Raw genomic sequence first — 13,622 nt, 5'->3', positions numbered from 1 at the left:
AACTTGATACTGTCGTTTAGAGTAACAAGTTTTGAAACTACATCTAAAGAGTGAATGAAGCTTAAAGACAGCAAACAGTGTATAATACATGGTGCACCTGAAGAGTTTGGTGAATGGTCTCGGAAAATGAAGGAAACGGGATTTACAAACAAAACATCTTTACTGAGCTTCAAAGTAATCACCATCAGTCACAACACACTTCTGACATCGCTTATAAAACAGTTGGAAACTGTCAGCAAATGCATCTTGTGGAATGGCTCGAAGTACCGCGGTCGCACACTATCAGATATCTCCAAAGTCTGCAATTTCATGAACTATAGTGTTTAGACTGTCGTTGCTTATCTTCAACTTTTCAGCTCTCTTTGTCAGACACAGCTATTAATCATCCACAAACATCTATTGCATTGATTCATTGTTGCCTGGGATTGTGCATGTTGACCCAAATTCGGCTCATCCACAACGCCATACTTCGTGCCTCTAAAGCATTTAAACCATTCAGAAGACACCCTTTTTACTCACCGCATCAACACCACATATTCACGTTAACATTCCGTGAGTCTTCATCACCATTTGCTTAAGTTGAAGCAAAACATCATGTCCATGTTTTACTCCATTTTTTTGCTCCATTTTCCAATAACATGAGTGTGATGGATGCTTCCGGATGGTTGGTGAGAGTAGAAGAGTTAAAGAAAAGCAAAGACAGTGTACGCACTATTGTTCAAGAACACTCTCAGATGTCTGGAATATCCATTGGAGCTTTAAGCACTTCAACAAGCACTGTACACTGACAGTTTGCAAAAGTTTTACAACCAATTTCAGAAATGTGTTGTAACTGACGGTCATTACTTTTAAGGACAGTAAAGGTATTTTATTTGTAACTCTTGTTTCCTTTTTCTGTGACAGTTCTCCTAACTTTGTAGACTCACCTTGTATTAACAAATAAAATGTTGCAATAACAATGTGTAAAGTCAGTATGATAAGCATTTACTAAAAGAAAATGAAGATGTAAAGAATAAGCATTGAAACAAGTGTAATAAAGTACCAGAGCACATTTAAAAATAGTGGGAATGTTTTAACGTATCCCTGGACATTCTCTTAGAGAAGGTATCAGATCCAGTAGAAATATAAGTGGATAGACAAAAACACACAAAAGATGTGGAAGGTTTGAGCCAGTGGCTCCTCCTGGCAGAAGGGCTGAGAGGAAAGGAAGGAGGATGAAGGAAAACCGCTAACGAGGTTAAGGAAATGGGAGAATTATGGAAAAGTTGCCCGTAACCTGGGATCAGGGAAGACTTTCTGTATGGAATAAGAAGAAACGATTGATCATTGGTGCCTGCACCAGATGAGATATTAAAACCTGAGAACTTAAATGTGGAACATAGGTAATAGGCAAGACACAGATTACTGAAAAACATCATGTAAGAGCGGGAAGCTAATTGCATTTTACATGGTAAATATATGAGGGGAATGGAGAAATAGATTGGAAAAATATATAAGGAAAAGTAGCTGAAAGGAAATGCTGAGACTACAGAAATTAATGTAAATTTAGACCTCATGGGCAGTGATAACCAAGCACATGTTGTAATGCCAGTTCCCACTTGCAGAATTCTGAGAAACTGGTGTCAGGAGGAAGAATCCAGATGGCACTTGTGGTGAGAGAGGCACTGAACTCATGACTGTCATGATGCTGAGCATTTTATGCATTATGGTATCGTGTGTTGGCAGTATACACCCTCTGTCTGTGCTCATTTATCCTAACTAGTAACTTGGGGGTAGTCATAACACTGTAAATGGTTTAACACTGTTCAAGTGACAGCTGGTACACAATGTGTGTTGCTTCACAGGTGGCTCTCCCTTTAATATTATGTTTCACCAGTTACAGGGCTGGAACAGATAGTGGTAGGAGCATGCATAGTTCAAGCCTTACTGCAGGAATGGGCTCAGGGGTAGGAGCTATAGGCTTGGCAAATGGATGGAGGAGGACTTTGGGGTCGTAACAGGGTATCACAGAGATTGGGGCAGAAGGTGAGTAAGGGGGCAATGAAAAGCTATTTAGCTGTACTGGGCAACATTTCAGACAGCATTGACTGTATTTCAAGGTATGATTTTAGGAAGTCACAATTTTTGGAACAGCAGATGCTTTGTGACAGTTTCACGTAATGATCAGTGTTGCTTCATACTGTATAATGGCTGCCAGGTTCTCTAATTGTAAATCGTTGGTTCTCCTCAGTAAATTGCAGCACCTTCTCCATAAAGACAGCATTGGTTAGGGGGAAAAAAAAAGTAGAAATTTTTAGAACATTTGCAAGCGTCGCTGCGTAAAACACTCACCATTTGATTCTTCACGGTGTCCACCTCATACACTCAACAGAGCTGAACACAAATTTAGATCAGACTTGGTCATCTCTGAACTTACACAATTTTGTTTATTAAAACTCATTTTGACAATTTATATTCAGTGAATATAAACACAGAAACTGCCACCAGTCATTTATGAAATATTTGATCATTTCCACGAACTAATTTTTGAGCCTTTTCAGACTTAACGTCAGGTGCGGAATGCAGAAACTGTCACAAAGACAGTAAATACTTTAATGTATCGTCATGTGCAATAGTTATATGGCAAGTTGTGATTGAACAATGAATTTGTTCACTTATGGTGGGAGCGTGGGCAGTACACTTATTAATATCCACTTGGTAGCTTCCATTTGTATTGCCTTTTTGCATTGAGCAGTTAGTAAATTAATTCACTTTTAACATAAGTTTCTATTTAACTATCACTCATGGCAATAGTGTTTGCTGTCTTGTTGTCACAGAGCAAGTAACAGGCATCACCCTACAAGAATAAGTATGTAACATTTGTATGCTCCATGTGAAGATGATGCTGAAAAAGCTAATAAACTAGTTCATGGAAATAAAAAAAACTATTTTGCAAGTGACTGGTTGCAGCTTTCTGTATAAATATTTAATTACATTACAGCCATCCATTGTAAAATATCTGGAATTGATAAGCTTAAACAGTTTCCATTTATATGGTACTGCAGTTCACAGCAGAATCTGTTGTTTTTCTTAGTTGCATTGTAAATGCCTTTCCAGTAAGTTCTCTTTACTTTGTTAATTTATCTGTGCTGTAAGTTTGAGAATTGTTGGTCTGCTGCACATTGCAGGTTGTTGGAACATTTGATACCGTCGCCAAAACGGTCCGTGCAGCACTTACTGATGCTCTGCTTCGCATTCTGTCCCCGAAACGTCGTGTCGATGTGCTGCGAGATGCATTGGAGGCCCGGCGCCAGGGGCGGCCTTTTGTCATCACTTTCTGTGGTGTCAATGGTGTGGGGAAATCTACAAATCTTGCAAAGGTAATAGATACTCTCATAAATACAGTTTACTGTAACTTTGGCTTTAAGTTAGTAGTAGAAGAATTTAGTCTGCCTTTAGTAGGGAAGTCAGTGGAGCTGACAGCCATTTAACACAACTACTAGTGTTTTGACAGGAAATTATCTGACTTTTACAAAACTATTATTTATAGCATCAGTTTATAAATGATTTAGTTGGTACCTCAACCAAGAATATCGCCATGTTCCTTTAGTTAATCAGAACTAAAATAAACAGGAGAAAAAAAACTGGCGTTCTACGGATCGGAGCGTGGAATGTCAGATCCCTTAATCGGGCAGGTAGGTTAGAAAATTTAAAAAGGGAAATGGATAGGTTGAGTTAGATATAGTGGGAATTAGTGAAGTTCGGTGGCAGGAGGAACAAGACTTCTGGTCAAGTGACTACAGGGTTATAAACACAAAATCAAATAGGGGTAATGCAGGAGTAGGTTTAATAATGAATAGGAAAATAGGAATGCGGGTAAGCTACTACAAACGGCACAGTGAATGCATTATTGTGGCCAAGATAGATACGAAGCCCACACCTACTACAGTAGTACAAGTTTATATGCCAACTAGCTCTGCAGATGACGAAGAAATTGAAGAAATGTATGATGAAATAAAAGAAATTATTCAGATAGTGAAGGGAGACGAAAATTTAATAGTCATGGGTGACTGGAATTCGAGTGTAGGAAAAGGGAGAGAAGGAAATATAGTAGGTGAATATGGATTGGGGCTAAGAAATGAAAGAGGAAGCCGCCTGGTAGAATTTTGCACAGAGCACAACATAATCATAGCTAACACTTGGTTTAAGAATCATGAAAGAAGGTTGTATACATGGAAGAACCCTGGAGATACTAAAACGTATCAAATAGATTATATAATGGTAAGACAGAGATTTAAGAACCAGGTTTTAAATTGTAAGACATTTCCAGGGGCAGATGTGGACTCTGACCACAATCTATTGGTTATGATCTGTAGATTAAAACTGAAGAAACTGCAAAAAGGTGGGAATTTAAGGAGATGGGACCTGGATAAACTGACTAAACCAGAGGTTGTACAGAGTTTCAGGGACAGCATAAGGGAACAATTGACAGGAATGGGGGAAAGAAATACAGTAGAAGAAGAATGGGTAGCTTTGAGGGATGAAGTAGTGAAGGCAGCAGAGGATCAAGTAGGTAAAAAGACGAGGGTTAGTAGAAATCCTTGGGTAACAGAAGAAATATTGAATTTAATTGATGAAAGGAGAAAATATAAAAATGCAGTAAATGAAGCAGGCAAAAAGGAATACAAACGTCTCAAAAATGAGATCGACAGGAAGTGCAAAATGGCTAAGCAGGGATGGCTAGAGGACAAATGTAAGGATGTAGAGGCTTATCTCACTAGGGGTAAGATAGATACTGCCTACAGGAAAATTAGAGAGACCTTTGGAGAAAAGAGAGCCACTTGTATGAATATCAAGAGCTTTGATGGAAACCCAGTTCTAAGCACAGAAGGGAAAGCAGAAAGGTGGAAGGAGTATATAGAGGGTCTATACAAGGGCGATGTACTTGAGGACAATATTATGGAAATGGAAGAGGATGTAGATGAAGATGAAATGGGAGATACGATACTGCGTGAAGAGTTTGACAGAGCACTGAAAGACCTGAGTCGAAACAAGGCCCCCGGAGTAGACAACATTCCATTGGAACTACTGACGGCCTTGGGAGAGCCAGTCCTGACAAAACTCTACCATCTGGTGAGCAAGATGTATGAAACAGGCGAAATACCCTCAGACTTCAAGAAGAATATAATAATTCAATCCCAAAGAAAGCAGGTTTTGACAGATGTGAAAATTATCGAACGATCAGTTTAATAAGTCACAGCTGCAAAATACTAACACGAATTCTTTACAGACGAATGGAAAAACTAGTAGAAGCCAACCTCGGGGAAGATCAGTTTGGATTCCGTAGAAACACTGGAACACGTGAGGCAATACTGACCTTACGACTTATCTTAGAAGAAAGATTAAGGAAAGGCAAACCTACGTTTCTAGCATTTGTAGACTTAGAGAAAGCTTTTGACAATGTTGACCGGAATACTCTCTTTCAAATTCTAAAGGTGGCAGGGGTAAAATACAGGGAGCGAAAGGCTATTTACAATGTGTACAGAAACCAGATGGCAGTTATAAGACTCGAGGGGCATGAAAGGGAAGCAGTGGTTGGGAAGGGAGTAAGACAGGGTTGTAGCCTCTCTCCGATGTTGTTCAATCTGTATATTGAGCAAGCAGTAAAGGAAACAAAAGAAAAGTTCGGAGTAGGTATTAAAATCCATGGAGAAGAAATAAAAACTTTGAGGTTCGCCGATGACGTTGTAATTCTGTCAGAGACAGCTTAGGACTTGGAAGAGCAGTTGAATGGAATGGACAGTGTCTTGAGAGGAGGATATAAGATGAACATCAACAAAAGCAAAACAAAGATAATGGAATGTAGTCTAATTAAATCGGGCGATGCTGAGGGAATTAGATTAGGAAATGACACTTAAAGTAGTAAAGGGATTTTGCTATTTGGGGAGCAAAATAACTGATGATGGTCGAAGTAGAGAGGATATAAAATGTAGACTGGCAATGGCAAGGAAAGCTTTTCTGAAGAAGAAAAATTTGTTAACCTCGAGTGTAGATTTGTCAGGAAGTCATTTCTGAAAGCATTTGTATGGAGTGTAGCCATGTATGGAAGTGAAACATGGACGATAAATAGTTTGGACAAGAAGAGAATAGAAGCATTCGAAATGTGGTGCTACAGAAGAATGCTGAAGATTAGATCGGTAGATCACATAACTAATGAGGAAGTATTGAATAGGATTGGGGAGAAGAGAAGTTTGTGGCACAACTTGACCAGAAGACGGGATCAGTTGGTAGGACATGTTCTGAGGCATCAAGGGATCACCAATTTACTATTGGAGGGCAGCGTGGAGGGTAAAAATCATAGAGGGAGACCAAGAGATGAGTACACTAAGCAGATTCAGAAGGATGTAGATTGCAGTAGGTACTGGGAGATGAAGAAGCTTGCACAGGATAGAGTAGCATGGAGAGCTGCATCAAACCAGTCTCAGGACTGAAGACCACAACATCATCATCATATATATAATAGAGGGAAACATTCAACGTAGGAAAAATACATCTAAAAACAAAGATGATGTGACTTACCAAATGAAAGTGCTGGCAGGTCGACAGACACACAAACATACACACAAAATTCAAGCTTTCGCAACAAACTGTTGCCTCATCAGGAAAGAGGGAAGGAGAGGGAAAGACGAAAGGATGTGGGTTTTAAGGGAGAGTTTAAGGAATCATCCCAATCCCGGGAGCGGAAAGGGGGATAAAAGACGGGTATACACTCGCACACACACACGCACACGCACACACACACACACACGTCCATCCACACACGTGTGTGTGTGTGTGTGTGTGTGTGTGTGTGTGTGTGTGTGTGTGTGTGTGTACCCGTCCTTTTATCCCCCTAAGGTAAGTCTTTCCACTCCCGGGATTGGGATGACTCCTTAAACTCTCCCTTAAAACCCACATCCTTTCGTGTTTCCCTCTCCTTCCCTCTTTCCTGATGAGGCAACAGTTTGTTGCGAAAGCTTGTTTAAAGTATGCCGTACTTGGTGAAATGGTGCCATCTAAAACCAAGATCATAGATGATCAGGTGAACAGCACTTGTGGAGATGTGTATGGGTGAATAAACATGCAACCATTGAGCAGCTGACCACCCACATGAACCAAGGGGCGATCGACAATGTCTCCTTGACGATCGTTCAACAAATGTCGAGTACTGAACTCTACAGCAGGCGCTGTATGAATGTCTATGTGCTGACTTCTGTCGGTCATTGTCGAAGGTTGTAATTTGCATGCCAATACCTCAACTGGACGTCCACTCGGTGGCAACGGGTGCCTTTTTCAGATGAGTCACATCTTATGCTCCATTGGACAGAAGGCCATCGGTGGGTACAGCCGTGCGATTGTCGGAATGGTCTAGGCTTGAGGAGAGAGTATTATGGTCTGGGGGAAAGTTTTCAGTGTTCCCTTGGTGATGTTGTCATTCTGGAAGACACAATGGATCGACACAGTTATGCCTCAATCTTTGTGGTCCATGTCCACCTGTACATGCAGTTTGTTTTTCCTCAGCACAATGGCATCTATCATAAGGACAGTGCAACATGTCGCACATCTCGAACTGTACGTGCATGGTTCGAAAAGCACCAGAATGAGTTTACCGTGCTCCCCTGGCCATCAAACTAGCCAGATTTATTTAAGCTCAATCGAGACTCTGTGAGACCACTTCCATCAGAAACCCGTTGCAGCTGGCCACAGCATTGTAGTCAGCATGGCTGCACATCCCTATCAGTACCTTCCAGAACCTGATTCACTCTCTCTTCCTGCAGGGCTGTGCTGCAGAATGTGGTTATTCAGGCTTTCAACAAGTGGTCACATCAATGTGGCTGGACTGTGTACTTACCTTCATTGTAGAAGTAACAGGTCTATAGTTGGGGATACCCAGCACACAGTTGTTAAATGTGATTTATAGCATGGCACAAGGACCTGAATGCCTGCTTGCTGCTACACCACGTAGGCTATTTGGAGCCATCATCAAGATATTACAGTTGTCATTTTAAGCTGATCCTTGGCAGTTGCAGCGGGCTGGGCACGGCAGCTTTTGCAGAGTTACTTAAACCGATAACATAATGTGATTTTATAAACGTCTCTGTGGCAGTGCCTCATTGTTGTTGAAGCTCTGTAGATGGCCGCTGTTTTCGCCTGCAACCGTTAACACTTATTAGTTGAAAGATGGTGACAGTGCTGCGAGCTGTCGGGGATCTTCTTGCGACGTCTCGACTGTGTTTTTCCTGAACTCTGGAGATGGGAGCTGTCTCTCCAGTGCATCTTCTTATCTTGACATCCACCTAAACTTAATTTCCATTAACACTTTCTCCACTAACCCCCTTTTTTCATTATCATTATTTTTCATTATATTTTTATACATACTTCTTTATTTACATGTCATTAATTTCTGACCTATTATCTCTGGAACCTCCTCCACTGTCTTTCTCTCTTGCAACTCAATACAGGTGGGTCCCTCTCATCCTGGGATCTGTGTGATGTTCCCTTCCCTTTTAACGTTCCCAAGCTATCTCTTCCTTCTCCCTGAGAAAGTAAGTTATAGTTCTGAAAGCTAGGAAGTGTGTGTACTTCTATAAATTACACACTGCTACATATCTAATGGAAATGGGTGGATAAAAAGTCTACTCAGCAAGTGGCAGCAGGAATGAGTGCACACACACAAAATGATTTTACTTTTACAAGATTTTGGAGCCAGTGACTCCTACTTCTGGCAGAAGAGTTCAATGGGAAGGAAGAGGGGTGAACTAGAGAGGTTTAAGGAAAAGGGCACAGTTTAGAAAAGTTACACAGAGCCCCGGGTCAGGGAGACTTACCAGACAGGATGAGAAAGAAAGAGTAAACCTCTCCAGTCCTTTTCCTTCATCCCTCTTCCTTCCCCTTCAACTCTTCTGCCAGGAGGAGCCAGTTCCTCCAACAGCTTGCCAAAGTTAAACCTGTGTGTGTGTGTTTTCTCCTGCCACCACTTGGTGAGTGAATTTTTTATCTATCCATTTACATTATATTGTCAATAACTGATCATTTTTGTTTTTAGCATGTGAGAGTATGACTTAGTGCAACTGACTGCCTTCTTTCTAGATCTGTTTTTGGCTCGTTGAGAATGGCCTCAGAGTGCTCATCGCAGCCTGTGACACCTTCCGTGCCGGTGCTGTCGAACAGCTCCGTACGCACACTCGTTCATTGAATAATCTGCATCCTCCCGAGATGCATGGTGGGAAGCAAATGGTGCAGCTCTATGAGAAAGGATATGGTACGTATTTTTGGACACAAAGCAGTTTTATCTTCGTGCCTACAACTGTGGCCCAATTAAGTGATTTTACTCACATTATTTTTATGCAAGAAATTTATCGTATTTACTATCTTATCAGTAGATAAGAAATATTTGATATTTACACAGATGAAGGGTGTGTATTTCATGGGCTCTTAGGAAGTAAGAACTATTGCAAATATAGGCCAGTGAATTCAGAAAGCATATTGAAGCTCGAGTTTTGGAAACATTGGAGTACTAATTTCAGGAGTGGAAAGATAGTGTAAGATATAGGTAGTAGAAAAAAGAAAAAAAAAAAAAAAAAAAACACTCAGACATCTTGTTTAAGAGAGTAAAGATAAGAGTCAGAAGTAGAGGTAAATCAATAGTTAACAACCATGAGTCGAATTCCAGAATGCAATTGATGAGCTCTCAGAAACTGGTAAATCTGATAAGAAAAAAATTACAGAAAGCCACAGGAAGACAATGTCATGCAAGATACACCAAGAATGGAACAGTTATAAGGAGACCGATAGTTTAAAGTGAAATCCAAACCACGGTGTAATTTCATGGTATAAACCATTCGCATTGGTCTAAGTAATATTGAAAGCCAGAAAAAAATCTTAGTACCAATCGGGACTTGAGTACTCCTTCCTCATTCACTATTGCCAAGGCTGACAGATTCGTAGTTTGACATCTACCTGTGCATTCTCTGAAACACACACTTAACTTTCACCCACTTTAACATCTGAAAAACATCTCATTTTATAAATGAGAATATTGTTAACTAATTCATATTACCATTTGTTAGTTAGTCAGCACTATGTTGTTGAACTCTTTCCTTACAAGGAGTCTGGCAATGGAAAGTCTTAAGTAGAACATCAAAAATTTCCTGGAATAAAAGTAAGCAAAGCTAGCTCAGTGTCTATCCGTCTGCCATGCAGTGGGCCCGGTTCGATTCCCAGTCGGGTCAGTTTTATCCGTTTTGGGACTGGGGGTTGTGTTATCATCATCGACATGCAAGTCACCCAGTCTTGCCTCAACTGAAAGGACTTGCAACTTGGCAGGCGAACTTCCCCAGGTGGGGACTCATGACCATCAGTGCCACATGATCATTTCATTTCATTTGTACTACTTCTTCTTCTTTCATCATGCATTAGGCTTTCCCTCAGCCTGTTGCATTTGTACTCTAGGCCTAAAAGGATTTGCCTGAAAAATAGGGAAGTTTTCAATTTTGTTTTTTGTGCATTCCAATGTCTCAACACCTTTATTATTTGGTGAGTTGTTATCTTTACTAAAAAAGTATCTCTTTTGCCCAGGACGTACCATTATTGCAGTAACTACTTTGTTGTTCTCTTTTTGTTGCAGTTGTTTCTTTAGTTAGTGTAATTCTCCATTCCTTAAGAACTGTTTCTGCTCTGCATGTGATCTGTTTAACAGTGGCTGTCCAGATTTACACACACCTCCAGTCACATTGATTTAGGTTTTCCATAGTTTTTCTAAACCCATGAACATGGAGGGTGGGGTAACTATTTCAACAAGACCAAGCCTATACCCTGATCAGAACATCAAAGTGATTGACAGTGAACCACAGTTGAACGTGTAAGGGAGCAATGTTGTCAGATTGCTGCAGTGTGCATGTGCTGTATGGCCATATAAGCCCAACTGCTGTGCTGCTCTGTACTAACCTCTCACACTTCCTGTTGACATGCAGTATTGAGTTCGCTTTACAGGATCGTAATACTCTTGTTGCTTAACGTGGTGTGGGGCATTAGCCTCTACAATGGCAGATGACCAATTTAAGTTTTCCAACAGTTGATCCACTTCAACTGCTTCAGAAAACTATTGAGGTTTGTCTCACCATGATAGTCATTTGTTTTCCCCGGCGTTCAAACCAGATGACAGTTTGGTATGAAACCAGATGAAATTCCAGCACATCAAGACAGTGATTCTTGCAACCTTTCCCAAGGGAAAAGCAATGCTTCAACATATACTATCATCTGTTCAGTCATTCCTGACAGAATTAGTGTCACTTATCTATGTTTAGGTAAGCCACACAGTGTCTTGAGATGGTACTTTAACAATGTCTCTTAAAAACTGACAATGCTGCACAACAGTATCATTTGTCTCCATTATAATTTTACATGCATTAATTTTTTTGTTTTTCGAAAAATGGAAATGATTGCATGGCGTCAATGGCCGGGAGTTCCCAGGCAGGAAGATTGGCCGCCAAGTGCAAGTCTTTTTGAGTGTGATGCCACATTGGGTGACTTGCGCATCAACAGTGGGGCTGAAATGATGATGACAGCACAACACCCAGACCCTGAGGGGAGAAAATCTCCCACTCCAGCCGGGAATCAAACCCGGGCCCCCGTGCGTGGCATTCAAACGCGCTGACTGTTCAGCTATTGGGGCAGACTTTTGTTTGGAAGTGGAAGGTTCTGACAACTGTTAAGAAGTCTTGCTGCCACTAAATAGTTTAATAATAACAATAATTGTGCCAAACAAAGAGTAATGCACAGTCTTTTATGCTTAGATGTTCGTTCCTTTCATGATATCCATATATGTGGTGACAAACTGCACCTTGTTGGAGTGAAGTAAAGTATGTTAATCATTGTTCTCTCCTCTTTTTAACAGGCATCCTTACCTTTGACAAACCAACCCTTTCCTGTCCTGCACAGTATTTTTACTTCCAGACTTGGACAACTGTGTTTTTATGAAACTTCAAAGCATCTGCAGTAGTTCTGACTACCTTCGTTGGAGGCAATAGTTGCAACATTGTATCTCTCTCCTCCTTGAAATGTTAGAACACCGATCACACACTCACGTGTACGACCACGCAAAACTTGAGCAGCTCGCTGAACTTTATGCGTAACAACCACACTTGCATTGTACATCTGCTACAGGCTTCAGGCCTTCAGTTGTTCAAAACAGATTTGCCACAGAGGGAAACAAAGAAATCAGAATATAACACAACTGTTAGGTTACCAGTCACAACAGTCTTCTGCTACTGGATGTAGTTATTCCCACAAAGACAGTTGACAATGGTGACCAGAACAGAAGGTGCGACCATTGTGTTATCTGGTTGGATGTTCCTACAGTGGCAGCCCTGTAAACAGATAGATGTCGATCATTTTGTAGTCTGATCAAGGTATAGTACTCATGTTTTTCTTTAAACTGCCTTTTTGTAATTTTTACTGTTGTACAATAATTGTAACAGGTAGCTTTGATATATGAAACATTCTGCTGTAAACAAATGTGAATATACGTTCATAATGTGGTATTGTCTAAGATAAACTATCTTCAGTTACAATTGAAAAAAAAATACATATGTTGCAGCTGTGTAGGCTGGCTCGTATAAATGTGTTAAATGCTAGTTCTCAAAATCAGTAGGTTCTGTCAACAAGTGAGAGTATGTGCTAACTTATTTTGTGTAATAGTAGTTTATTTTTGAAATATTTCTTCTTACAGGTGTTACATAGTGACAGTAAATGTTGCTATGTACATGTACATTTCTTCTGTTCACTGTATTACTTCATCTTGACAGGCAAAGATGCAGCTGGGATTGCAATGGAGGCTATTGGCTATGCCCGGGACCAGGGACTGGATGTGGTGCTAGTGGACACAGCAGGGCGTATGCAAGACAATGAGCCACTAATGAGGGCGCTAGCCAAGGTACCATATGTGATTACTGAAAAGCTTCCTCTCCTGTTTCTGTATCTTTGGTGCTGTGAGTTGATCTGCTTTGGCAGCTGTATAAAAGATAGAGATTTCCTGGTGATACAACCACTGGCCAGGCAGTCAATTGCATGTCACTAATTTGTGCTACACATATTGTTTTTTTTTAGAAAAGCCATCATACTACTGTACGGCCATTATAACTCCACACCAAACAAAAAAGAAAGTCTTCCTCTGCCACCTCCAAAGATCTCTATCCAAAAGATAGTGTCCTCTTATTTTTACAAAACTCAGTGGCATGGTGACCACTTTGAAATCACTTGGAAAAACTGGCATAAGTTAGTGACCTTGCAGGGTCTGTATATACATGTTTTGCAATAATGTAAATCACTTTTCTTTTTAACAAATTAACAAAATACATTTGATTTTGACAATGTCAATCACAAAATATAGTGCCAGTAGGTAGCAAGGTCAACTTATACTTAAAATAGCATTCTTCACAGTAAATTCACGAAATATGCATGTACAATATTTAACATGACCTATTGATTATACTTCTCTGTTTGGAATTACCATAACAAGACTCAATGTATCCTCTTAATTTAAAGTGGGTGAGACTCTGCTAGCTGTTATGTTTCACTAGACCATCTGATACCTCGATGTGGGG

The 13,622-nt window shown here is 40.4% G+C and overlaps 1 protein-coding gene across 2 annotated transcripts in view; it reads left to right on the top strand.

Moving 5' to 3' along the window:
- Window positions 1-13,622, top strand: part of LOC126424809 (signal recognition particle receptor subunit alpha homolog) — a 70,729-nt gene that overhangs the window by 42,632 nt on the left and 14,475 nt on the right. For both annotated transcript variants that reach the window (XM_050087600.1, XM_050087599.1), the window contains 3 exons: window positions 3,168-3,359; window positions 9,109-9,280; window positions 12,825-12,952. In XM_050087600.1, coding sequence (XP_049943557.1) covers window positions 3,168-3,359; window positions 9,109-9,280; window positions 12,825-12,952 — 492 coding nt within the window. The remainder of the gene's footprint in view (window positions 1-3,167; window positions 3,360-9,108; window positions 9,281-12,824; window positions 12,953-13,622) is intronic.

Source organism: Schistocerca serialis, chromosome 10 (genome assembly GCF_023864345.2).
Source record: "Schistocerca serialis cubense isolate TAMUIC-IGC-003099 chromosome 10, iqSchSeri2.2, whole genome shotgun sequence".
Classification (NCBI taxonomy): Eukaryota; Metazoa; Arthropoda; class Insecta; order Orthoptera; family Acrididae; genus Schistocerca; species Schistocerca serialis.
The sequence above is the reverse complement of the archived record's forward strand: the minus strand, read 5'-3'. Positions and strand labels throughout refer to the sequence as shown.